This window comes from Crocodylus porosus, unplaced genomic scaffold (genome assembly GCF_001723895.1).
Source record: "Crocodylus porosus isolate Cpor-Errol unplaced genomic scaffold, CroPor_comp1, whole genome shotgun sequence".
Classification (NCBI taxonomy): Eukaryota; Metazoa; Chordata; order Crocodylia; family Crocodylidae; genus Crocodylus; species Crocodylus porosus.
The window spans coordinates 84,321,403-84,348,825 of record NW_017728931.1 but is presented as its reverse complement, the minus strand read 5'-3'; the positions used below and the strand labels follow the sequence as shown (position 1 = coordinate 84,348,825).

At 41.4% G+C, this 27,423-nt stretch overlaps 1 protein-coding gene across 3 annotated transcripts in view; it reads right to left on the bottom strand.

Moving 5' to 3' along the window:
• Nucleotides 1-27,423, bottom strand: part of PPM1H (protein phosphatase, Mg2+/Mn2+ dependent 1H) — a 207,752-nt gene that overhangs the window by 43,330 nt on the left and 136,999 nt on the right. For all 3 annotated transcript variants that reach the window (XM_019543308.1, XM_019543309.1, XM_019543310.1), the window contains exons 5-6: nt 20,602-20,686; nt 7,764-7,882 (exon numbers count right to left, since the gene is read on the bottom strand). In XM_019543308.1, coding sequence (XP_019398853.1) covers nt 7,764-7,882; nt 20,602-20,686 — 204 coding nt within the window. The remainder of the gene's footprint in view (nt 1-7,763; nt 7,883-20,601; nt 20,687-27,423) is intronic.

Below are 27,423 nucleotides of genomic sequence, written 5' to 3'. Positions count from 1 at the left end.
GAGAAAGCTTGGTCTCGAAGCAATTAGAGGCAGCCTTAGACTAGTGATACAATGTGCATCACTGGACCTATGATTGCCCTAATGCTATGGGGAAGCTTGGCAGCTCTGCTACCACTGTGGGTTGCTGAGGCAGAGCCATGCGGAAACTTCACAGGGAAAAAAAAAAATAGGCCAACTGCATGATGAGAGTCCCAGAGACAATAACCTTTTGTAATCCAAACAAGCTGGTCAAGCCAATGCATTGTTGAGTCTCTGAAAAACTCCAGAGCACAGAAGGCGAAAAATAATTCTCGTACTTCTAATAGAAAAGACAGAAAATGGCCTAAATTTAAAATAATGTTTCTTTCCAAAGAAAACACTGAAGCTGTGTTAAACACCACCAGGCTTTGAGAGTTTTCTCTTTGCATTCAGTAACTGTGTGAGTGGCCTTTTTTTCCTAAAACCACCCACATGCTTCTACTCATATGTACATGTATCAACCCACAGGAAGTTTGCTGACCAAAAATCTTTTTAATCAATTCCCCTTTTCAATTTTGGCACTAAGCAATGAAGTTTTGGCAGTGAATTAGTGTACGCTTGCTGGTACAGCCTAGGGAGTAGGCTAAGCTACAGTATGTCATCTAGAAAAATACATACAGTGAAGGAGAAGATCTTGATATAGTCTCCATAACAGTTACCTTAATTAGGGGCTGCTTGGGTCACTGATCCCAATTTCCGCCAATTCAAGGAGAGAAGGGAGAAAATGGAACCGAGAATCCTGAGGAGAAAAACCCTGCATCTTAGTGACTGCTGTGTTATACTATCATGGTTTCGAAAAAGACCTCAAGGGCTATCTAAACTCATCCCACAGCACAGATGATGCATCACCTGGACAAGGGAGAAGAGACTGACATCATATTCTGGACTTTAAAAAAAACCTTTGATCTCCTTGTGGAAAAACTGGCCAACTGTAGCCTCGGCTATGCCACAGCCTGATGGCTGGGAAGCTGGCTCTGAGGTGGGACCCAGAGAGCAGTAGTCGATGGAAGCGAATCATTATGGCGCTCCGTGATCTGTGGCATCCCGCAAGGCTCTGTCTCTCAACCGGTTCTCTTTAACATCTTTATCAACGATGTGGACATCGGTGTCAGAAGCGCACTGGCCATGTTCGCCGACGACACTAAACTTTGTGGCATAGCGTCCACAACTGAGGATAGGCTAGTGATCTGCAGACTTCGATAAGCTTAGTAAGTGGGTGGATATAAACCTGATGACATTCAATACCAAAAAAACGCAAGGTACTCCACCTCGGGGAGGGAAAAAAATCCCTCAGCACGCTTATAGGCTCGTCAGTGCTACACTAGCACCATTACTAAAAGCAACTTGGGGGTTATGATTGACCACAAAACAAACATGAGCCACCAATGTGATGTTGCAGCTGGCAAAGCAAACAAAACTCTGGCTTGCATCCATAGATGCTTCTCAAGTAAATCTCACGATATCATCCTCCCACTGTACTTGGCCTTGGTGAGGCCACAGCTGGAGTACTGCATCCAATTCTGGGCTCCAGAATTTAAGCAGGATGTCAAGAAGCTTGAGAGTCCAGAGGAGAGCCACACGCATGATCAGAGGGCAAGAGAATAGGCTTCATGATGAGAGGCTGAGAGCCATGGGACTCTTCAGTCTGGAAAAGTGCAGGCTCAGGGGTGACCTGGTGGCTGCCTATAAGTACACAAGGGGTATGCATCAGGATCTGGGGGAACACCTGTTCACCAGAGTGCTCAAAGGGATAACAAGGACCAATGGTCATAAACTCCTCCATGACCATTTTAGACTGGACATAAGGAAAAACTTCTTTACTGTGTGAGCCCCCAAGGCCTGGAATAGATTCCCTCCAGAAATGGTGCATGCACCTACTCTGGATTCATTCAAGACATGTTTGGATGCTTATGTTGCTGGGATCTTTTGACCCTAGCTGACTTCCTGCCCTTGGCACTGGGGGCTGGACTTAGATTAATAGATTACAGAGTCAGAAGGGACCCAATGGATCATCGTGTCTGACCCCTGCCCCTGGCAGGAAAGAGGACCGAGGTCAGATGACCCCAGCCAGGTGATTGTCAAGCCTCCTCTTGAAGACCTCCAAGTTAGGTGACAGCACCACCTCTCCTGGAAGCCCATTCCAGACTCTGGCCAACCTTATTGGAAAAAAATTCTTTCCAAAGCCTAACCTAAATATACTCTCCACTAGTTTTCACCCATTATTCCTATTCCCTGGGGTGCTCTGGTAAGCAGTGCATCCCCAATTCCCTGCTGTCCTCCCCTGACAAATGTATAGGCAGCCACAAGGTCACCCCTCAGCCATCTTTTGTATAGGCTGAAGAGATCCAAATCTCCCAACCTCTCCTCATAGGGTCTTTCACAGAGACCACTAATCATGTGGGTGGGTGGCCCTCCTCTGAACCCTTTTCAGATCCTCTGTGTCCCTCTTGAAGTGCAGCGCCCAAAACCGGACACAATACTCCAACTGCGACCTGACTAGTGCTGCATAGAGGGGGAGCATCACCTCCCTCTGTCTGTTGGTCATGCATCTGCTAATACACGACAAGGTGCGATGATCTTCAAGGTCCCTTCCAGCCTCATTGTCTACGAGATCTATGTCTATGCAGCGTGCATTACTATTAAAAATGTTCTGGAAATCTCTTTGATATTTTAACCATAGTTTTAGCCACTAAAAGGATTTGAAATGTTGAAGTCCCACTGTGTACCGAACAGAAAGCCTTTGCCTAGGAGGTTGTTATTATCCAAGTACATATTGGAAAGGAAAAGTAAGTACATTTAAAACTGAAATAGCATTTCTTGTCTCCATTGACCCTGACTAGGAAAACTTCACAGGAACATAGAAGTGCTTTCTTTGTTTCACAGTCCTCAGCCCTGAGGTCAAGGAACAAAAAAGAATGCTGACATGCCAGCTCCTGAGATCAACTAAGCAGCTGCCTACCAGCATCTAGCTTCCCGAGTAACGACAACCAGACACATTTTGCTCACATAAAAACCACAGTAAAGGTAGGAAGAGCTTAGCATCTTCATCCACATATATTTCTGTGACTCTTACCTTTCTTCTCTGGTTCAGCTCAGTTCATACAGGTATATTTGGGGTTGAATTTTAAGTCAGTGAATTTTAAACCATGACTAACAGGATTGCAGTCTGTAGTGTAAACATTAACTGTCGTTTGTTCCAGGACACATACATAGGTAGCTAGTCATGTTTCACCAAACTTCTTTTGTTAGACTATATTAGTACGTATATTGGTTAATATATGCTGAAATGGAAGTAAAATTTTGAGTGTGAACATAGCTTTAGACAAATAGAACATAAAAAAAATGATGATGTAAGAATACACAGAGTGTAAGTACAATGCTAACAGGAATGTATTGCATCAGACTTCAAGGCCAGTATCCTATTTCTAAGTGACCAGAGAAAGATGCATAAAACCTCTTAATCCCTTGTAATTAGAAACTGTCTTAAGCCTAGAAGCATGATAAAATTCCTCTTTCTTCCAAAGTTTCTTAGCATTTATAGTTTTGGATATACTTGTTACCAATATGACTGATGAAAAACTTTTTGAGGTTGCTCGATTTCTGGCCTTAGCAACATTCTATGACGAGTTCCACAGTGCTATCACATGTGGTTTGAAAAAGCATTTCCTTTCATCGGGCTTGACTTTGTCACCTTTTAATTTCACTGGAGGTCACTTTGTTCCTCTGTTTCCCCATCTACCTTCTCTATAGCATTTTTACTGAACATATTTTTATCATGTTCCCTTTTCTTTGACTCCTTCCTTTCCTTTCAAGGTAGAAATGTAGCTTTCCCCAACCTCTCTCTGTGACCTTTTCTAGATCTCTGATCATTCTTTATATCTACATCCCTGAACCCCAGTAATTTTGCAATATCCCATTTCAGAGACATAGGGTGACTACTATGCAACTACATACCATTCCAGTGTGCATGAAAAACAGCAAATATGGCAGGCAACCAGCCTGGCTTAGGGGAGAACTCTTTGGTGAGTTTAAACACAGAAAAGGAAGTTTAAGATGTAACAGCTTGGACAGATGACTAGAGAGGAGCACAGGAATATTGCTTGGGCATGCAGGGATGAAATCAGGAAGGCCAAAGAGCAACTGGAGTTGCAGCTAGCAAAGAACGTGGAGGATAAAAAGAAGGATTTTTACAAGTATGTTAGCAACAAGAGGAAGGTCAGAGAAAGTATGGGTTCCTTACTGAATTGGGGAGGCAATTTAAGTGACAGATGATGAGGAGAAAGGCTGAAGTACTCAATGCCTTTTTACTTTGGTCAGCTTTCAAACCACTGCACTGGGCCGCGCAGTTGCAGGAGAAGGTGAGCAGACCTCAGTGGTAAAAGAATTGGTCAGGGATTATTTAGAAAAGGACACATACAAGTCCATGGGGCTGGATGCAATGCAACCGAGGGTGCTGAGGGACTTGGGTGATGTGACTGGAGAGCTGCTGGCCATTACCTTAGAAAACTCATGCAATCAGGGTAGGTCCTGGATAACTGGAAAAGGGCAAATATAGTGTGCATTTTTAAAAAAAAGAAGGAGGATCCAGGGAACTACAATCCAGTTAGCCTCACCTCAATCCCCAGAAAACCATGGAGCAGGTCCTCAAGGAATCCATTTCTAAGCACTTGGAGCAGAAGAAAGTGATCAGGAATAGCCAGCATGGATTTACCAAGGGCAAGTCACACCTTACCAACCTGATTACTTTTTATGATGAGATGACTGGCTTTTTGGATGCAGGGAAAGCAGAGGGCATGGTATACTTTGACTACAGCAAGGCTTTTGATACAGTCTCCCACAGCATTCTTGCAAGCAAGTTAAGGAAGTATGGATTGGATGAATGGACTGTAACGTGAATAGCAAGCTAGCTGGATCATTGGGCTCAACAGGGTAGTAATCAATGGCTCCATGTCTAGCTGGTAGCTAGTATCAAGCAGACTGACCCCTGGGGCTGATTTTGTTCAATATCTTCATTAATGATCTGGAAGATGGGATGAAGTTCATGCTCAGCAAGTTCTCAGGTGACACCAAGTTGGGGGGAGTAGTAGATATGCTGGAGAGTAGGGCTAGGATTCAGTGACCTACACAAATTGGAAGATTGGGCCAAAAGAAATCATATGAGGTTCAACAAGGACAAGTGTAAAGTCCTGCACTTAGGACGGAACAATCCCAAACACCAGTAAAGGCTGGGGGCTGATTAGTTGGGCAGCAGCTCTGCAGAAAAGGACCTGGGGGTTACAATGGACCATAAGCTACGCACAAGTCAGCAGTATGCCCTTGTTGCCAAAAAGACTAACAGCATTAGTACAAGTGCTGCAAGCAGATCAAGGGAAGTAATAATTCCTCTCTATTCTGCACTTAGTGAGGCCACATCAGGAGTAGTGTGTCCAATTTTAGGCCCTCTACTACAGAAAGGATGTGGACAAGGTGGAGAGAGTCCAGAGGATGGCAATAAAAATGGTGACGGGGTTGGGGCATGACTTATGAGGACAGGCTGAGGAAACCAGTCTTATTAATGTAGAGATGAAAAGACTGAGGGAGGATTTGATAGCAGCTTTTAACTACCTGAAGGGTGGTTCCAAGGAGGATACAGCTGGTCTCAAGTTGCAGCAAGGGAAGTTTAGGTTGGATATCAGGAAATACTGTCCCACTAAGAAAGTGGTGAAGCACTGGAACAGGTTATCTAGAGAGGTCGTGGAATTTCCATCCTTGGAGGTTAAGGCCTGGCTCAACAAAGCCCTGGCTGGAATGAAGCCAGAAGCTGAAGCCAGAGCCCCGCTCACTGGGGCAGTTGTCTCAGCTGAAGCTTTCTCCCTGCCTGGAGTGGTGCATCAGAAGCAGGAGCAGAAGCAGAAGGAGGAGCTGCTGCTAGAGGTGAGAAGAGCTGATCGCACCTGGGCAGCTACAGCCGCACTAGGAGCAGCCCCGCCAAGGGATTTGCATGCTGGCCTGGACTAAGGCCAGCAGGCACAGGCAGGAGCGCAGTGCTAGCTGCTCTCTAGCAGGGCTCAGCTGTATGTGGAGTGTCACGGGGCAGCCACGGGCCAGATCCAACCAATTGGCGGGCAGCCTCTGTGGGTCAAATTCAATCAGCTGGCTGACTGGATCCGATTCGTGGATCATATTTTGCCCACACCTACCCTATCATCTCTTGTTTGTCCAGGTCCTCTAACATTGTATTTCTAATTTCAGTTCAGTTTATATAAAGTACAAGTTTTTTACTACGTGTAATTCCCCAGATCATACTCAATTTTTTTTTAAATTACTGCTACCCTCCAATCCTCTGATGCAACAGCTATTTTAAAGGAGGGATTGTATACTGCCTCAGGCAGGGACTGAACTAGATGACCTCTGGAGGTTCCTTCCAGCCCTACTTCTCTTTTCTATGATACTTTGACAAGAACATTGTTCAGTGATGATGGCCAGTGATGGCAATTCTTAGCTTAACTCAGTCTGCATATTATGTTATGCATATTCTTTTAACAGAATTTGGCAATTGCTTTGAATATTAAAACAACACGACACTTTTAGTAGTGAAGTACTAACTAATCATGAGCCATTATACCAGGAAGACTTGAACAGACTGACATCATAAATGATATGCCTACAAGTCTCTAAACCAGTGATTCTCAACCAAGGTGCTGCCAGATCTTTTGAAGGGTGCCATGAAGTATGAGAAATTGAGGTGTTAGGAAATAAGCTGATAAACTAAGCAGTTAAGCGCAGGCTCAGGCTTGTCCCTGCCTGGATGACTTCCCATCCCCACAGCCAGGCCCCTCTGCAAGAAAGAGCTGTAATCTCTAAAGTTAGTTTGTGAAACTCCAATTCATAAAAGTTATGGAGGGTGCCTTGAACCCAGCAAAGGGTGCTTTAAGTCCAGTGAAGTTGAGAACCACTGCTCTAAATATACCAGAGCTTCAGTTTTTGGACCTTGTCTGCCCTTTCCATTGCTGGCCGAACTATTGTAACGATTGCTAAGACAAGCACAGCACAGGGAAGTAAAATGTTCTTTTCATTTACAAAAAAATCACATAAAGAGCATGTAACTGTACAGAGCAGACTTTCCTTAGCCTAAGTTTCCCATTTAAAGGGATTCTCTGAACAGACATAAAAACTAGACAATTTTGCCACAGATTCAGGTTTGTTCATCCTCCTATCTTCATTGCATTAAGCAATTGCGGTGACTTCTGTTCATTCAAATCTTCTCATTTTAAGTTGGCTACTCTTTTTATTCAGAAGTATGGTCTGTAGTTAAAAACATCTACAAGGATTATCCATTCAGAGGTCATCTTTGCTGTGCTGAAATAGAGGAACCAATTTTTTCTTTATTGCAGGAGTTTTTATGCACATTAAAGAAAAAGAACCATCTTCTATTAGCCAGATACTACAATATGTGTAAAGGAAAATGATTTGTAATTTATGAAAAATATGCAGCTTTCACAGAGGTTCACCTTCAATGACTGTGCTTTGACAGTCTTGTTGCAGTCGCAGTTCTCAAACTTTGTGGATAGGCTCTGGCCATAGCTCAAGAGAAAAAATCTAATTTAGTCTCTTAAAAAACAAACAAAGAGAGAATGACATTTTCTCTCTCACAATGCATGAACACATCTGCTTTAGTGTAGACAGGGGTATTTTAATAAACAAATGCATACACAGTGGGATTTCAGGTTTTTGACTTTCAGCACTGAGAAGAGGCATGTTCTTACCAGCCAGTCATGTTAAAGTCCCTGTAGAGCATCCTCTTTCCGATTTCTTTACGCTGCACCCTCCTTGGAAACTCTAAATGTGTGAACTCATTTCCCAGCAAGTGCGGCTGCATGAAAGCCTACAGGCAAAAAAACAAACCACAGAGATCACACACTTATCATAAAATGAATTTCATCCATGTTTTATGAGATAACACGGCTATTTCACTCTTATTTTATTTTAAAAATGTGAAGGACAGGACTAGCTAATACTACCAAATGATATTTACACATATGAATACATTCTAACACACTGGTATTCAGTGTGGCAAACAATTTGTTCTTGTCCACAATTAAGAGTTACATCTCCCGAAATCCATCAGCTTTTTCCAGTTCAAAAAATGGTAATATGTAGTAGTTCTCTAGCACATTTCATTGATTCATTCATCAAAAGGCAGGTTGCTAAGGTGGGTAAGCTGGTTTTCCTTTTTCATAGATGGGAGATCTGCGGTGGAAAGTGGGCGAGGCCCAAACCCACAAAGAAAGTGACAAGCAGAGCTGGGAAGAGACACTAAAGTTCCAACCATCCAGTATGACAGTACTTGTCAACACAATCAACTATTGTTACCAGTGAACTATAGTCCTTTCCTTTCCTTTTTTGTGTCTTTATGCAACAAGGTACTTAGCAGAATTTGCAGATTTGTTGGAATCTGACAGGGTGGCACTGTGAGTGCTTTAGCTAGGGCCTCATGAAACCTCTGGGCTATCACCTGTGTGCCCTAGTGCCTATGCCACCCCAGCTCCCATTGTACTATGGTAAACTTCAGTGAGAAGACAGGATACTTCTGATGAAGTAATCTGTTGCTTAGGAAAGCTGATGCATCTCCAGTTTAGTTAGTTCTGCATAACTTCAGACTAACATGGCTAGCTACCTATTTTCAGTGAGCCAGGTAACCCTTATTTTTGTAGTAATTTCAAAAACTACTTTTCTTCTTCTAAAGAACGGAGCAGTTCTAACTCTTTTTTTCTACTCTGTTCCGGTTCCTAACAAACTGTCTATAAGAAATAAACTCTGTCACACAATATTTGTGTTCACGCTATTTTTCTTCCCCTCTGAATAACATTCTTAAGCTGGATAGATTCAGTCACAGTATGGGTAATATCTTATAAAAATTTGAAGCATGCTCCTTTGCACAAGAAACTGAGTGTTCATCCAAAATATTTTGGAGTATACCTGTTGGGAGTTGCAGGCTTGGGTGCCTAACAATTCTTTTTTCTACTGTACGACAGACTCCCAATCAGCATTTATTTCCTACAATGCATCATAACTGTGCACCTGGTGATGGAAGCTCAGGCTTCATGGTAGCTGTAGGCTTGGGATGAATTGTAGGAAAAAGTCCAAAACAGGGAGTCTGACCCACAAAAATGGAATGGGAACCCAGGGTACCAGAATTACAACTGCCATGAGACAGAGTGGCATTTCAAAACAGAAATATGTCTGAAGAAGAGCTCAAGGGCAATTATAGAGGGAATGGAAATGAGCTTCACTCTGTGGCCATATGGGACAGGACTAGGAACTATGGCCTCAAGCTGCAGCAGAGGAAATTTAGGATGGAGATTAGGAGGATCTTTCTGACTATGAGGGTGATCAAGCAATGGAACGGGCTACCTAGAGAAAATGTGGAATCTCCATCCTTGGAAATGTTTAGGACCAGGTCACAAAGACACTTCATTAGGATGGTGTAATCACGGGCATGAGCAGAGGGCTGGACTAAATGACCTCATGAGGTCTCTTCCAGCCCTACTTTCCTATGATTTTATTATCCTATTTTGGATGCTGGCCAGACAGTCTGGATTTTTCTTCCAGGGGTTCAGTGTTGAAATGAATTACTGACAGTATTAACATGGAATTTAATTAATGAAAAAAAAATCAATTTTTGTCAAAAACAGATGACGTTTCTTGATCAGCCCTAATATTTATGGAATTCTGCCAATACCTCTCAGTCTTGATCTGCTGCACTCTAGATGTGGTAACTGTTGGCCTTATTAGAAAGGACTCCTTGCTCACCTTACTAAAAATATGATACTTCAGTTCAGCATTGTATACGTTTTTATTTTCGACACAAAGAATTTATTCACAAATCACCCAGTATAAAAGATTAATCTATTTAAAACAGTGTGGCTGAGCTTACACAACTTATAAAGAATTCCTCCAATTTGTATCTGGATAAGCAGATACAAAGGTTTTTTTGCATTTACAGATAGCCAACTGCTGCCTGAGACATGTGAAGTAAAATTATACAGAAACGGCCACATACACTTTCAATTCTTTTTGAGATGACCCATTTTCCCCTAATGTGCGAGTTAAAGCAATAAAATCTGCTTTATCTTCAGTAGCAGTTGTAGCCAGGATACACCAAATGTGCTAGCATTAGTTTCTAGGAAGGCCATAAATCTAGTGCTCAGCAAAGGTGAGCTGGATGTACTGGAAATCTTTGTTGATCTACCTGGTGGTTCTAATTCAAATAGCTCACAATAAAATATTTCTGCCATTTACGCTTGAATCTGCTCACACAAAATTTAACTGAGACTGGCTGTGGCTGAGCACATCACAATTCCACAGTGCCTATCCACTTGTTCCCATTCTGGTCCATCTTTGGAGAGGGACCTCTAAGCTTTATGGAAATGAAGTCCAGGAATATGTTCCAATCCACTGATTAAACCATACTCTACTTTTAATGGCCAACTTTCAAGCAGTGTCAAGATCACCCTTCTTTATGTTGGAACAGCATATCAATTCTCAGCATACAGCTGAAAAAGTCCAGACAGGAATATAATCTAATCTTTTAAGCTCCTCAACAATACTGTTCTATAGGGCCATCTAGATGAATCACTGTTTCTAATCAACGAAATTATTGTAAGGCATTATGATCATGGAGTCATTATCAATTCCAAAATGAACATGGGTCACCAATGTGAGGACACAGTCAGTAAGACTAACCGCACCTTGTTGTGCATCCACAGATGCATCACAAGCAGGACCAAGGAGGTGATCCTCCCCCCCACTGTGCAACACTGGTAAGGCCACAGATGGAGTACAGTGTCCAGTTCTGGGTGCTGCACTTTAGGAGGGAGGTGGGCAGCATCAAAGGGTCCAGAAGAGGGCCACTCACATGATCCGGGGACAGCAGGACAGACCCTATGAGGAGAGGCTATGGCACCTGAACCTGTTCAGCCTCCACAAGAGAAGGCTGAGAAGGGACCTGGTAGCCATCTATAAACTTACCAGGGTGGACTAGTGGGGAACTAGTCCCTGTTCCCCCAAGCACCTCCCAGAGTGACAAGAAATAACGGCCATAAGTTGTTTGAGAGTAGGTTCAGGCTGGACATTAGAAAGCACTACTTCACAGTCAGGGCGGCTAGGATCTGGAACCAACTTCCAAGGGAAGTGGTGCTTGCTCCTACCTTGGGGGTCTTTAAGAGGGGGCTTGATAATTACCTAGCTGGGGTCATATGAGCCCAGTTCTCCCTTCTGTCCAGGGCAGGGGGTCAGACTTGAAGATCTACTTAGGTCCCTTCCGACTCTACATCTATGAATCTATGAGAGGCAAGGCTTTGTTTTGTTTTTTGGGGGCATTTTTTGGCAATACCTTACACTGGACCAACTGTGTAGTTGGGAAAAATGCTGAACAAACTTTCTTGTATAAAGTGCCCTTCTTCAGGTCTGACCTGAAGATCATTTTGCACCTAAAGGCTTGCCCAGCATCTCTCTCAATTACACAGTTGATCCAATATAAGATATCCAAAAAGAAACAAAAAACCCAAGAAACTCCACAAAACTAAAACCCTGAAAAAACCCAACCCCCTCCCACCCCTACTCCAAAATCCCCAAACAAACAAAAGAACACTTTGCTTCTTGTACATTTTGGGCCATCGTAGCTACAGCAGTTCAAAACTACTACAATATGTAAGGCATTACTTATTTTAGAAAACATCTAGAGATACTAAACTAGCCTTTGAAAGAGGCTCGCTTTACTTTTAGTAGTTTAGACATTCAGTTTTTAAAATATACCCAATCACTGCATTCTTATTTCCTCCTTTTATACTGAAAACTATATATTCTAGGCAGGTTTGATTCTGCATATTACATTATAAAAACTATTTGTTAATTACAGATTAAACTCTGACAACCAAGAGACAGGTCTTCCTAGCTAATTTCAGTGGTTCTTTTTAAAATTTAACTGGAGTCTTAAACTCCAAAAAATTAATATTAAATTGCACCTTTTTGCATTAAATTTATTGTATTTTTATCTCTCACACTGAAAAATGAATTCAAGAGTATGCAAACCTTTTCTCTTCCATTTTTAAAAAAATAAACAAATTGTCCTGATTAAGCTATTATAAATGCAGAAAAGCAAACAGTGCATCATCCCCCACCCTGATTATCAGGAATGAAGATTAATGTCTACTACCTTTTACTACCTTTTCCTTTTTAAACCAGAAGCACAGTTTAAAAAAAATACACCTAAAATCTTATTGTTAAAACAAACAAACCCATACATGTGATTATTATTCACTGGGTCATAGATGGATTTACAAGAAACTAAGTCATAAGTTTTTAGCATTTTTCCCTTGAAAACAAAATTTCCACTACTGCAAAAGAAAAGCAACTGGGAGCGACTGCATTTCATAAAGATTTACTCAGATGGAAAGTCTAAGGTCACAAGTGAAATAAGATTAATAAAGCTGGCAGAGCTACCACTGAACTGTTAATGTTTAAATAAGATTTCTCTGCTGCAGCCAAACCTCATGTTTGATTTACAATATAGGGAACTTAACTTGATTCTAATATTTTTGGCATTAGTAAAAGAGAACGGGAGGAGAGGAATCTAGAAGCTGCTGGTGTTTGAATGTGAGCTGAATTCTTGTGTGGCAAAACATTTCTTTTGCAGTTATTCTTGATGTTTCCCTGGTAATTCTACAAGGAGACAAAAAATGTGCTACAATAATATCTAGCACTGACTTCTTTCAGCCTGACTTGTTGAGAACTAGTGTTCTCTATTTATCACATGGCTCTTCTTTCCCACACTGTGTTGTGTAGAAGAACCAAAAAGGAAAAGATAATGAAAATCTTAAACATCTGCAGGTCTTTAACACGAGCAGATCCATCAGCAGATCCAAAGATACCGCACCAAATAGACAAAAATGTTGCTTGGCTTTAAAGTAACCGCAAATCATTTTGATAATTATCAAATTCTTTATTTTCTGTCCTCTTATGAGGGTAGATAATGAGGATTCATGATGTTATTCTAGCTTTACTACCCAAAATATTTTCCACCATTTATCTTTCAACCACTATTATGGCCTCTTTTGGCACAAATTTAGAGTATTCTATATCATATGTTTTTGGGATCCAGTCACTTTATGGTGTGCTTTATGGTTGGATGCACTGAAAATTTAACAGTTGTTATGTTCTTTTAAAAGTCAGTTCCATAAAATGGAACCCACTCATGGAAATGTTGCAGTTACTTTTCTTTCAAGAGGTCATTCCCCCCCACCCCATTTCCTTTTTATTAAAGTTGATCTACAAAGCAAACATGAAAACCAAGTTATGCCTAGATATTGTACTCACGTCCCAACTAAATTAGGCTATGAAGACCATTACATGTGCCTTAGAATTCTTTTAACTAAGTCTTCTTAATCCTAATTTATTTCCTCTATCCCCAAATGTGTCATTTTTTTACGCCATATATAAAAGAATTTTTATTACAACCCTTGGTATTACCAGGCTTGTCATTTTCACCCACAGGTATACATTACCGATCCCTCAAGGTATTGTAATATAATAGAAATCACTGTGCCTCTCCTCAAGTAGTATATATTAGTACTTACTAACCCAACGAACTAGAATTTGTTTCTTACTATGGTAAGTCCAGAAGAGGTTCCAAACTTGGGGCTGGATCCATATTTACAGACAAAACAACAAGGAAAATAACCGAGGGTGGGCAGAACAGGAAAACAGTCCCTAGAGTCAGAAGCCAGGGGCCAGATCTTCAATGGGCAGCTGGGAGTTTCCTTTATATAAACAAATTCTACACTGATGTTAGGACCGACACTGACTGCTTCCAGGGTCAGATGGGTGCAGAAAGTGACCTATAGCTACCTTTGCCTCCCCTCGGTTAGTGCATTATGCTGAGCTCTGGGGCATCTGTGGATCTGAGCCTGAATGAAAGAAGCCCCTACCCCCAGGAATATTATACATGCATGTTCAGCTAATATTAATCCAGATATATAGATTCCAACAGGTTGAGTGGGCAAATGAAATAAAAGTAATAAATCCGGACAAAAGCTTTTGAAAAGCAAATGGTGTATCATGTACCACCCCGATTATTAGGAAACTGGAAAAGAGTCCTCTCTCTAAAAAAAAAAAGCACACAAAACATTTACCATTACATCAGGTAAAAGAATAGATTTGTAAACTAATCCTACTGCCAGAGAAGCACCTACATGAATTGTGTTTCTGCAAAGAGCTCCTCTCAGACTCACAAAACTCTGATCTGGCATGAGGGAATGATGGCATCGAACTGGTACTATGCTGCCTATTCTGCTCTCCTGCTGCAGCTACATGATTAGTGCAAATATACTAAATGATCCCTAATATAAGATGATGCAAAAAATCTCTTCAGAGGATAACAGGAAAACTGATTGAAGCAATTTTTGCCAACCCAATTGCTGAAGTCTTAGAAAACTTCTGAACATAGCAAGCTAATGAGCCATCCAGCATTCATAAGAACAGATCTTTTTTTTAATGAATTTTTAAAATTAATTTAGGTATTTAAACACTTTTTTTCTTTTAAAGCATAAACCTATTTCAAATGGAATTTGAATTTAAAATGAAACGTGTTTACATGTAAGCTTCATATAATCCCTAAAAATATTTCAATAAAATGTAAGTGTGCTGGATGCATTACAATCAGGAACTGCAAGTTACAGGCTGTGTGCTTTTCTATATAAAGAAAATATGGTGGGGGGGACATCTAACTCTGGAGGTCAAGCTTTATATATATGGCACAACAGGTCATGTACCGTATTAAGACCTTGATCCTGTGGGTGAGCCAGGGGCTGATTTTGTCATCTCCTTCACACCATGTTGGCAGGAAAAGCCCCAGACTCAGGCAGCAAGCATGATTCCTTATCAGAGAGCTAAAGGCATCAGCAAAAAAAAGTTGTCACAGCTGCTAAGCCCTTTGATTTCAAAGCAAAAGGAGGCTGGCAAAAGCTTGTCTGGGGGGGATTACGACATGCACAGGACCTATTTATAAAGGCACGAAGTGGCGCGAGCCTTAAGGGAAGGGAATTTAAGGACAGCACTTGTACATGTTTTGCTAAATGACCTCTGCCTTAAGTGACATCTTGCGGAGGAGCTGCCCGATTGCAGGGCTCCATCACCGAAAGCTCCTGGAAGTTTCTAGCTCACTGACAGACCGCCTCTGTTGCAACTATCCACATGGCCTGGTTATGAACCAACACGCAGTATTGAAGGGCTGCACTGAATTAGATGCAGATTGCGTTTTAGCTGTACGTTTTTTTCCTGGATAGGAAGGCAGACGGCGATGAGTAAAGCTGCAGGCAAGGCTGTTCCTATCTAGGTGGCTGGGGTGAGAATGACTCATTAAGCAGTAGCTCCTGGCTCTTGGAACTGCTCTGGAGCAGGTGCATGCTGTCAAGGATGTTGGCTTGACAACATTGTAATGTGAGCTACTCAGAAAACTGCCGGTTCAAATGTTTTCTCAGGCTGTTTAACCAGTTTTACTTGTAACACTGCATTATATCACTTCTCCCTTTGTGGAGAAGGCAAGGGCGGAACAGGTGCAATGTATTGTTTATTTAAATTAAAGCACACACAGAGGGAAAAGTCTGCGTGTTGTAAACTACAAGGTAAGTTTATGGCACAAAAGCATTAACTCCTTGGCTGGATGACTGTTACAGGGTAGCAACCACTTGCAAGTGGAGTGAACTCCATTGTGCTTACCACACGCTAAGGACATTGACATGGGAAATCAGTGTGGAGTAGCTCGTTTACTAGCTTACTTGCCCTAGCTTGCTTCATGTGAACTCCCCAGGTAGATATGCTCTGGGGAAGATAATATTTGCATTTACAACTGCAGAGTGAAATATTTATGCTACAATGATCATTATGTACATTTCTGTTCAGCATGCAAGGAACTATATCCAGGCTGGCATCAGAGAACTGCATCCAAATGAATCCAAAGCAAATGCCCTTAAGGCAAGGAAATGCAGTGAATCTAGGTTTACCATGATATAAAAGAATGATGGAAGAGTCTGGTGATTACCCAGGATAGATAAGGAGGGTGACAGGGAACTCCAAATAGCTTAAAACAAGCATCAAAAGCCCTTGAAGTGGGAGCATGTTTAAACTAAATAAGAAACCTTGGAGTCCAGTTCAGGTTTCCCCTTACTGAACACTAGTTTTTCCAAGCACTGTTACAGAGCTGCTTTTATTTTATTTTAACTTTTTAACACTAAAGCAAAAGTTTTACTTATAGAATATTTGAATTTGTCTCTAATTTTGTTTCATGCTTTTGCTATCTTTCATGGATTTCCTTTGAACATGATACCCAGGGCCCAGGCACATCTGCTACATATACAAATAAAACAAACAAACAAACAAAGGTAAGAAAATTCCAAAGGAAGCTATAGAAGTGCTTTTCAAATCAGCTACTGGTTTCAAATATAAGCCAGAAAGGACATCAAAAGAGGGAAAAAACCCTTGTAGGCAAATGTGTTATCTCTTATTTTCTAGAGAAGTGCCAGACTCCCAAGATACTACAGATTCCCTTCATTTTAAATGAAAAACAAATTACCTTAAATGTAACTAAATATAAATATTTATCAGGCCTGCTTTGTGTTTGTGTCTCTGAATACCAGTATACCCACAGTAGCTCTTTCCTCTGAATTTTCAGACTTTAGCAATGAACCTGAATAGGAATCCAATCTAAATACAAAACAGAAAGTTATATTTTTCTTTTAAAATGTTATTTTTAAGGAAAGAACTGCATTTCTACCCAGCTGAAAAATGTGATGCTTGGCCCAGGCTGAGGAACAGGGGAAGGCCATTAGGCCTGGACATGCCAACCTGAAACCAGGCATTAACACAAAGTTAATAATTAGTCGGTGTTCACCAAAAGTTGACTTTCAGAGAGCGAAACTATGAGACTGGTTTGTAGCAATGTGAAGCAACACTTACTGTGATATCAAGTGTGACCAAGCAATCAGTGGGGCTCAACTGTTAGTTTTAACAGTGGTAAAAGTCAAAATATATTGTTCTGTTATTTGCTAGAACGCTTACAAAATAAGGCTGTTTTGCACTTTAAGTTTCCCGTCTCTTCTCAGCTAGCATGACTCCCACCAGCTTGGGTGGACTCATTCCTTCCAACCCACAGCCACACACTGATTGAGATCCCCTCTCTAAAAGAGGCAGCCCACAAGAGATATGCCTCATAGACCCCCAAGAGATATTCTATCTGTCATGGGATACACAACAGTTTCCCATAACAGATCATAACATATTACATGTTCAAAGAATCATGATTAATTAAATCAATAAATTAAAAATGGCTGATATGGCACAAAAAAAAATGGCAGCCAGACAACAAAGAAGGTGTTTCAAACAGGGACATATTTCACATGTGGCTATGTCTCAAACACACCGCTTTTCCACAGTGCTCTGCTCTCCTTCCTCTGCCTGGTGGCAGTGGGGACAGGGCAGCTGCAATGGCAGTAGTAACTGACCAGGGGGCTAAAACCCTTGCACAATGACCAAGCAGCAACGGGGAAAGGGAAGTTATGGAGAGTGGCAGAGCTTGAGCAAGGGGAGAGGCAACCACTGCCCAAGTGTTGGACAAGCAGCCCAGCTTCTGGGCTGCCTATGCACCCTTTCAACTTCCCAGCCTGTGAGCTGCCTGAGAGCAGGGTGCTGCCTTCCAATCCTGGGAATCGTGTCCATGTTCTCTTTCAAGTGCCCAGTGAAGCAACAGGGACAGGGCAGCCACTGTGGTGGTTCTGTCCTGGACCTGGAGGCTGCCCATCCAGTCGCAGGCTGCTTGCCACAGGGATCTTTAACGAGAGGGCAGGCAGCTGGAGCTTGCTGCCCTGTAAGCATCTGCGCAAGCAAGGAGGCAGAACCCAGAGCACAACACCAAGCAGCATGCTCCAGAGCGATGCATCTTTGCCAGCCCTTTAAATAGCTGAGAGAGAGAGAGGATAGTACTTACAGGGAACCCTCTCAGTCTTGCTTCTGTTGTAAATGGCTGGCAGGGTCTGATTGGGGGTACGGACCCCCTATGACTGCCTCCTGCTGCTGCTGCAGAAGGCTTGCAGGGAACCCTGTTACTCTTGCCACCTGGAAATTTTAAAGTGCTACTGGTTCAGGAACACCAACAGCCCATTAAAGCACTGGGAACTTTAAAGGATGCATAAGTCTTAAACTTTAAAGGGTCTGCAATCTTAGAGAATCATACAAAATTTGGGTCGGAAGAGACCTCAAGAGGTTAACTGGTCCAACCCCCTGCTCAAAGCAGGGGGTTGCAGTTCTAAACTAGTGATTGTTATGGGTTTGGGAGTAACTGTGTCATCAAAAAGATATTCAAATAAACTTGTTCCCAACAAACAGGAATCATCTAATCTCATTTGCAGCCTAGAATTACAGCTGTACCGTGATGTATTTCACCATGTTAGTTGAAATTAAATGTCACTGCTGAACATGGCAGAATCCCCAACTAGATCATCCCAGCCAAGGCTTTGTCTAGCCAGGTCTTGAAAACCTCCAAGGATGGAGCTTCCACCACCATTCTGGGCAACCTGTTTCAGTGTTTTACCACCTTCCTAGTGAAAAAATTATTCCTAATATCTAAGCTAAACTTCTCTTGCTATAACTTGAGACCAGTTCTCCTTGTCATCTGCTACCACTGAAAACAATCTAGGTCCATCTTCTTTTGAACCCCACTTCAGGTAGTTAAAGGCTGCTATTAAATCTCTGTCCTCTCTTCTCTTGACTAAATAAACCCAGTTCCCTCAGCCTCTCTTCAAAAGTCATGTCCCCCAGCCCCCTCACCATTTTTGTTGCCCTCCATTGGACTCTCTCCAATTTGTCCACATCCTTTCTGTAGTGGGGGTACCCAAAACTGAACACAGCACTCCCGATATGCCTCACCAGTGCTGAAGAGTGGAATAATCACTTTTCTTGGCCAACACACCTACTAATGCAGCACAGTATATCGTTAGCCTTCTTGGCAACAAGGGCACACTGTTGGCTCATATTCAGCTTATTGTCCGCTGTAACACCCACACTCTTTTCTGCAGAGCTGCTGCCCAGCCAGTCAGAACCCAGCCTGTGCTGGTGCATGGGATTGTTCTGACTTAAGTGCAGGACTTTGCACTTGCCCTTGCTGAACCTCATGAAATTCCTTTTGGCCCAATCCTACAATTTGTCTAGGTCAAATCCAAGTCCTACCCTCCCAAGTATCTACTACTCTCCCCAGCTTGGTGTCATCTGCAGACTTGGTGAGGGTGCACTCTATGCCATCTTCCAGGTCACTGATGAAGACAATGAACAAAACTGGCACCCGGACCAACTCCTGGGGAACTCCACTTCATACTGGCTGCCAACTAGACATTGAGCCAGTGATTACTACTCTGAGCCCAAAGCTCTAGCTAGTTTTCAATCCACCTTACAGTCCATTCATCCAGCCCATACTTCTTTAGCTTGCCTGTGAGAATGTTGTGGGAGATCGTATCAAAACCCTTGCTAAAATGACACTGACTAATAATGTTTTATATGAAACATATATGGTTTCACCAGAGGCATAGCAGGGCAGCTCTGCACCCAGAGTAGCCACAACAGTGCTGGCTGTTGCTGTGCCAAGGGCAGCAGCACAATCAACTGCTAACGTGGTGGTGGCTATTTGTGTGTCCACTCCTAATGGTGGCACCTGGGACTGCTGCTCCGGTCTCTTCCCCCACCAAGTTATACTGCTAAATTTCATTTTTATAAAAAAAACATGATTAATTATCTCAGGGGTATTAAACTCCTGTGGCTTCATGGGTTGGATCTGGCATGCAGGGCTCTTTGCAGGTGGTGACAGCACTGGTCTGTCCCTTTTGTCTCTCAGAGTTCCCAAAGATTGAGGCCAAGTGTGCAGCCCCAGTGTGGCACTATCACTATGGTAGTAAGGGAGGGAAGGGGCAATGGCTCTCCAGACACACAACCAATGGGAGCACTGCTCCACTCATCTGTCTTCAGGAACTCCAGGAGGTGGAAAGTCAGCTCACCAGGGCCACTTTTATTCCCCTTCAGGTAAGCAGGCCCTTTTAACACCTAGGCACACGTTTGCACACTGTTCCTATTGCATGACAAAAAGTCTAGAGGGAGGCCCCTGACAGCCCAACTGGAACATGTCACACCTTTGGATAAAAATAATGGACCAGCCACAATGAAACTGCTCATTGAAACAGCAAGTTCTTTGTGGCATACAGGTATCTTGCAATAACAGTAATGTGTGGCCAGCTGGCATATTATGATTTGTTGTGCAAAACTCACATATAAGGTGCAACAAAAGTAATACCCGTCAGTATCCCTAGCCTTGCTAATTAAGCAAGGGAAACCACATACATCTCAATCTCATTCACATGCACACAAATACCAGACTGATGCATTATATGCCACTGCACAGAAAACACTGGGATGGACGCTTGCTATTTGCTCATTTATGTTACCTAATAACTCTTGTAGACATACAACAGGACAACATTCAGCAGGTACAGGCTTCAAGTCTCTTACCAGATACTGTAGCCGCTGACGCTCAGTTTCCGGTGTGAATTCTGAAGACATTGGAACGACTTCCCCATTTCGGATTATGATGGCTCTGCAATTATCAAAAAGCATCATTAGCAGATACTATAGAGGATACAGGGCCACAAGGTGTCTTTCTAATCTTAGTGAGGTTCTTATTCTCTTCAGACCACAGCAAGACAATCTTTTTTTCCAAATCATTACTGAAACATTATACCAACTCTCATCCCATGTCAGTTCGACTAAATAGCAAGAGTACAATTTGTGTATGCCAAGTTTACCACAATATTTAGAGCTCAAAAAAATCTGACACTCGAAAAATGAGAACAGGATTTATCACACCATATGACTATCGGGTATCCTTATTAGCGAAAGTCAAACACCCAGAGGAGGTGCTGCAGAATCACGGATTTTAAAGAAAAACTTTGCAGGCTTTAATCCTGATAGTGGCTGACACACACTAACCAACTGGTTTCAGATGACTCATGCAAGTCACTTCCCAGTTATCGATTGGTCATATGTCATGTCAGAAAATTTCCATTCTAGCAGCGAATGGAAATGGCAAGGCAAATCTTGTTTAACACACATCTAACTAGATACTTGCCAAAGGAAGACAGGTAATGGGTGACTATAGATCATCTGGCAGATTTCACATGCATTTCTGCAAGTGGCACAAAGAAAATTCCATCATACAATGAACATTTTTCTGTCATCTCTATTAAGTATCTGTTGTACATAAAGGCCACATTCTCCAAGGGTGTTATTCCACTTGCTGAAACAGAATTGCACTAAGGAAGAACTTGGTCCATAATGTTCCTACTATATTTATTACCAATGCATACAATCAAGTAATAGAATTGTATTCTCGACTTTTTATTATTTATGGAGCCCTTTAAGTGGAGTGCACACAGTGCTTTACTTAGTGGTTGGAAGAAGCACATGTGATCCCACAGATTTAGCAATCAGGTTAGGAACTGTCCACGCAGCGTAGATCAGAATTTCAACATTTACTGTTTTATTTCACAGTCTGTCCACAAAGCAAGTTACTGTTATTTGCATTAAATCTCATTGATTCCTCCACTGGTGATCCTTTATGTTGCCTTTATTTTTGATAATTACCCCTTAATTTGATCAGTTTATTTGCTACTACCTCATGGACTGGTATTCTAGTGGCACTGGAAAGCTATCAAAATATGTACATGCACATCAAAATGTAATGATTGCGTCAAAACACAGATCATATCTGGAACACAGCCCTTAAGGTCATGCTTTTCACAATCAGCTTTTTGCAGTCACATTTGCCAAATTACAATCTGTAACTTTTCCATGAGTCACTTCGTGTTCCAGTGGATCAACATAGTCCCCACATACATGTACAACAGAATGACAGAAAGGGGCAAGTTGTTTTAAAAGCATTGTATATTAATGATGTAATTATTAGGGACAGGTGGAGAGGCTGAGGATTTGCTGGGAAGCACAGGAAAGAGGGGAGCCCAACTACAAGTAGCCTACAGGGCCAAGAAATTGGAGAAAACAGCTCTACTTGGAAAGAGACTTTTTTCTGCACTTATCTTGTAAATAATACAATGTGTTGAATATTAGCGGTAAGAGTGAAACACAGAAGCTTACATAACAGCATCATATCTGCCTACTGCCATTAGCATTCTATTTATTTTCTAAATAGGTAAGATGAGCATGAAATTATTTGGGCAGAAATGGTGGCAGACAGAATTATGGCTCTTTCTTTTTTTAACTCAAAATGGCTTGTTGGAAGTTACCATTGGGCTCTGTGGCAGGGGTGGCCAACCCACAGCTCCAGAACCACATGCGGCTCTTTAGAAGTTAATGTGCATCTCCTTGAATCTTTGCACAAGAACACGGTGACCAGCTTCCATAGCCATTACATCATGTCCCATGACGCAACTGCTTTCAGGAAGCACCTTACTCAGTTTGGACTTGGAAGTTTGGACTCCAGAGCCACCCCTGCTCTATGGCATGCATGAAAGTTCATTACATTAATTTGAACAACTAAATCAAGAGCATTGACTATTTTGTGTGATAGTATTGTTAGCTTTAATTTTTGCTGATGATCAAGTTATTTGACTTTGAAGCAGAGACAACTATTGAAATAAGTTAGTTTTTATAACCTTTTCATCTGTAATTGCTCACGTGAGCAACAGTCTCGGTTTGAAGGGATTATGGCCTCAGTATATTGATAAATAGTCTGCACTAGGCTAAAGTGAATGATCACAAACTGATAGGATGCTAACAGAATTGCTGCACACTGTCTTAAAAGAATGAGTCATACAAACCACCCGATTCTGTCACGTTCAGCAGTGACGTTTAATTTAAACTAACCTGGTGAAATACAATATAGTACAGCTATAATTCTAGGCTGCAAATGACACTAGATGATTCCTGTTTGTTGGGAACCAGTTTATTTGAATATCTTTTTGATGACATGGTTACTCCCAAACCCATAACAATCATTAGTTTAGAACTGCAATGAAAAAATAAAAAACTACTTGCTTCCAAGAAGTGAAATCAAAATATTTTGGGTCCCACTTTGTTTTAAAATTAATTTGTCATCTGACTTGTGCTGTTTAAAAAGTGCCCCAAAATAATATTTCATGTTAGAACAATTGAATAAACAAAACACACAACTCATCGTTTTGAAATCAGCAAAGCTTTTCGTTAATTTAGTTTGACATCTGTTATAAACACTGCCCATCATATTTTACCCAGTTTCCTCTCTACTGAGCCTAAATTTTTTTAATGCATGTCCTACACAAATACAATCAAAACCACACTTTGTGGCATCCCTACATTGAATCTACACTCAGGGCAATTATCCTTAGCCATTCAGAGCTGGAGGAAGTAGACAGAACAGCTTATATAAATATATTTTTAAACATAATTGAAGAAGTTAAACTTGGCTGAGCTACTTAGTCATTTCTTTTAAGATCAGGTTTATCTGTGACATGCATTTCCTGATTCTGTAAACCCTAAAATTATGCAAGTGATGTGTCAGATCCTCGTCAGTGAACATGATACAGTAGAAAATGACAATAAATACTGTATCTACATCAGGGGTAGAGAGGCCATGCTCTGGCACTTATATAATTGTAAAAACCATTCAGAGTTTGAAAGAAAATTAAAGGAACGGAATTAAAATTAGAGACAAACACACATATACACAAACACATACACATGCATGCGCACGTATAGATCTCTTTCATTTCCTTTCTATTCCTTTAATTTTATTCCATACATATATAATTCTTCATAAGGAGCCAAACGAATGATCCCTGACATTAAGACTCTCACATATACATCCTGTTTATTTGCTATGTTCAGTGCCAGTACCCTAAGCAAAAGTTGGAGCAAGTTGTCACCTCCTGCCGTTAAAAAGAATGGTGGCTGAAGCAACAGAAAAGGGAAAATTATTTCCTTTGTTACAGTGTTGTTCATAAAGGATGGAGCAACAGCACCACTGTGTTTTGGAAGCACCTCTCATTTATGCTTATATAAATGAGAAAAAGTACTTGACTGTGTACACCCATAAGCATATATGTAGAGCAGGGAATGAGCTTAAGGTGCAAGTTATCAGCTAGGGACTACTTACTGTCTTCTCTGGGTTTCTTGGGGGGGAAAAAAAAGGAGGAAATTCATGCATTTTAGAAAAGCTATTGTTGGTTACTCTTGTTTAATCATAAAGAGCAAAGAGCACTTTAGTGAACAAGGTCAAAAGTATAATTTCACTGCTGTCATGGGCCTATTGGGATTCTAGTGTTCAAAACAGAGGCAGTTCCTACTGTTAAGAGTATTCATGGGGTGCCCTGATTCTATTACACACTTTCTCAGCCAAAAATGATTTGAAACGCAACATTAAACTGCACAATCCTACAATGGAGGATAAAAATCTGGTAAAGGTGACAAGAAGAACCCATTTGGAAAATGCTTTTTGACAGCGTATATCAATTCCAAGCCACAGGGAGGATGTATCCATTTTGTGAAAAGGTGTTGGAGCATTGTGGATTCTGTACATATCAGGCAGAAGTGTCTGGCTAGTCTGAACAGGTACTAGAAACATGTCAATGGAAAAGAAAGAGGAGTTAGACTGACAGAAAGAATAAGGGCAAGGTTTTATTATATGCAAAGGGAGAGCAACCACTAGGTTTTACTTGCATGTGTCACAAAATAGCTGAGAAAAAATATAAATGGTAGAACTAATAAACTAGTCTAGGTGTCTGCTTGTTTACTATGATTGCTAGATGCATATTTTTAAGGAAGCTTGGGAAGAAGAACTTTTGGATTTAAAATCATTGAGCTACATATCTCTTTTGAAAATTGTTTAACAAACAAAAAAGCTTTCTGAAAACTGTTTAGCTGCTCCACTCTATAAAACAGTGAGGTTAAAATGAATAAGATGTGTAAATAAGTTCACCTCCATACCTTTCTTTCACTTATTACTAACTAGACTAGTCTGTTTTAATACAACGCAAATTAATTTTTCATTGTCTTAGTTCAGCTGCTTCTACAAACATCTTGTTGTGTCAGCAATGTGTGTGGCAGCATAGTCTGAGCACTATATTTTAAAGATTAAGGAAGACCTTAAAACAGACCACAGTGAAAAGTAATTAGCATTCAACAAATATAGGTTCCAATGGTGTCAATCAAATACTGCATTACTCAGAATATAAATATCTAGCCCCCAAGAAAGACTATGGAAAAAAATCATAGAATACAACAAGAATATTCTTGTTTACAGTGGAGGTTTTGCCCTTCATACTGCCCTTTTCTCTTCTAATGCTTCATTACACAAAACCCAAAGCATCTAGGACAGTGGTCACCAAACAGCAGATCTCGAACTTGATCCACTGGTAGATCTCAGAGCCTCTTGGAGTTGATCCGAGGCTGGGGTGCAGGGCTGAGTGCCCGCCAGCATGGGAAGGGGTGGGGGCTAGATCGAGACCCCTGCAGTGAGGGACAGTGCTGCAGAGGCAGGAGCAGGGGTAAGTTGAGTGGGGTCCTGGCCAGGTGGGACTACCTGCTGGGGAGGCGCGTCCCCAAATAATTTTTTCTCCCTCTGCCTTGATCTGCACCCCCCTGCCCCCTTTCCCTCCCCACAGACTTACCTGCTGGGCAGGGGCCGGGGGTGGGGGGAAGGTAGTGGCGGTACGCAGTATATCTTGGGTTGCTTTTAAATGCCAAAGGTGATCTCTTACTTAAAAAGGTTGGAGACCACTGATCTAGAATCAAGAAGCATCAGAGCTGATTAAAGTTTGTACTGTTATGTTCACTTATTCCCACTTCATACACTTGCCCAACGCATGCAAGCTGTCTTCTTTATATTCCCTAGTGGCTTACACGGCAATATTTTGACACAAATGCAGTTGAAAGTTCACTTTCAATGAAACAGAAAAGCCTTTCTTCTACAGAAGGCATCACTGATTGGGAGTATGCTTTTGTCCCTTTTGACTCCTTAATATCTCCTTGGTCAACCTAATATGCCATAGTTGGAGAAAAGCAAAACAAAGCAGGGTTGTTTGTTATAGTTAAAGAAAAGATGTTAGCAGGGTTCTTCAGCGTCAAGCAGGAAATACTTGAATACATTTCGTATGTGGTTGTGAGGAATGACAGCAATCCCAAGACACCAGGGTTAAAAGGAGTTTTGCTTACCTTGAGGGAGTGGGACTCTTGCTTTCCCACCTCTTCCTCCTTGCCTGATCACCCCTCTCCCCCTACAAATGATCAACCAAGGAGGAAAAGGAGGTATGGCAAGACGAAAGAGCACTCCACTCCTCATTTTAACCCTGGTGCCATGGGATTATTATAGTTCTTCACAATCACATACTGAAGGTATTCAAGTATTTCCTGCATGACACTGAAACATCCTGCCAACGTTTTTGCTAAGACATTGTATTGATTTCCCCCACCCCTATCGATATTTGCACTTATAAATGTGAGTCTTCCCTTCTACATTTGCAGGGTAACAGAGCTGCAGTGAGAAATAAAGGAGTTCTGTCATTGTAAAGAATCTCTGAAACAGGCCTGCTTAAAAAGGAAACAGCCCTCATAAACTGGGGTATAAAACATAACACGCAGAATTTTCGCTTTTTATTTTGCTTCAACTTGTATGATTTATTCACTTTCCGAGTTAGAATGTTTGTTTAATGCTTAGAGTAAGGTACCCTGGACAAATGAGAGATGCTAAAACCACTACTTTGATTGGCTGATTTTCTAAGCAATTTATATTATTTTTAATGCAGCACAAATCACCAAGTAGAAGCTGCTCAAAATTTAAAACATAAACCTGGAGGATTTTAATAGAAAGATTTATTCCTCATCTATATTAACCAGGCACATAGAATAAATAATAAATCTATATCTGAGCTTCCTTTTCATCCAAGAGATCAAAACAATTCACCAACAACTTATTATCAAATTAAATAGCTCCCAACTCCTTGATACTTCCATTTGTCCTTGTTATCTTGTATCCAGAGGCTATTATGGTTTCACCATGATCTTTCTGAGCTCAAGATATTGGACTATTTATTGGAAAGAAGGTAGCTGGACACTAGGGCTGTGTAAAACTTCAGTAGCCAATTCAATTTGAAGGAGATTTTGGATTGATTTGGTGGCTGAATCTCTGAATCCAAATAGAATTGGGAGACCCATTAAAAGCTCCAAATCAAACTGTAAACCTCTGAAATGATTCAGAGAGATTCTGCACCAGTTCAGCCATATAATAAGCAGGCAGCAGTCCCTAAAGATGCTGGACACAGTTCCCTTCAGCTGGTAAGTCTG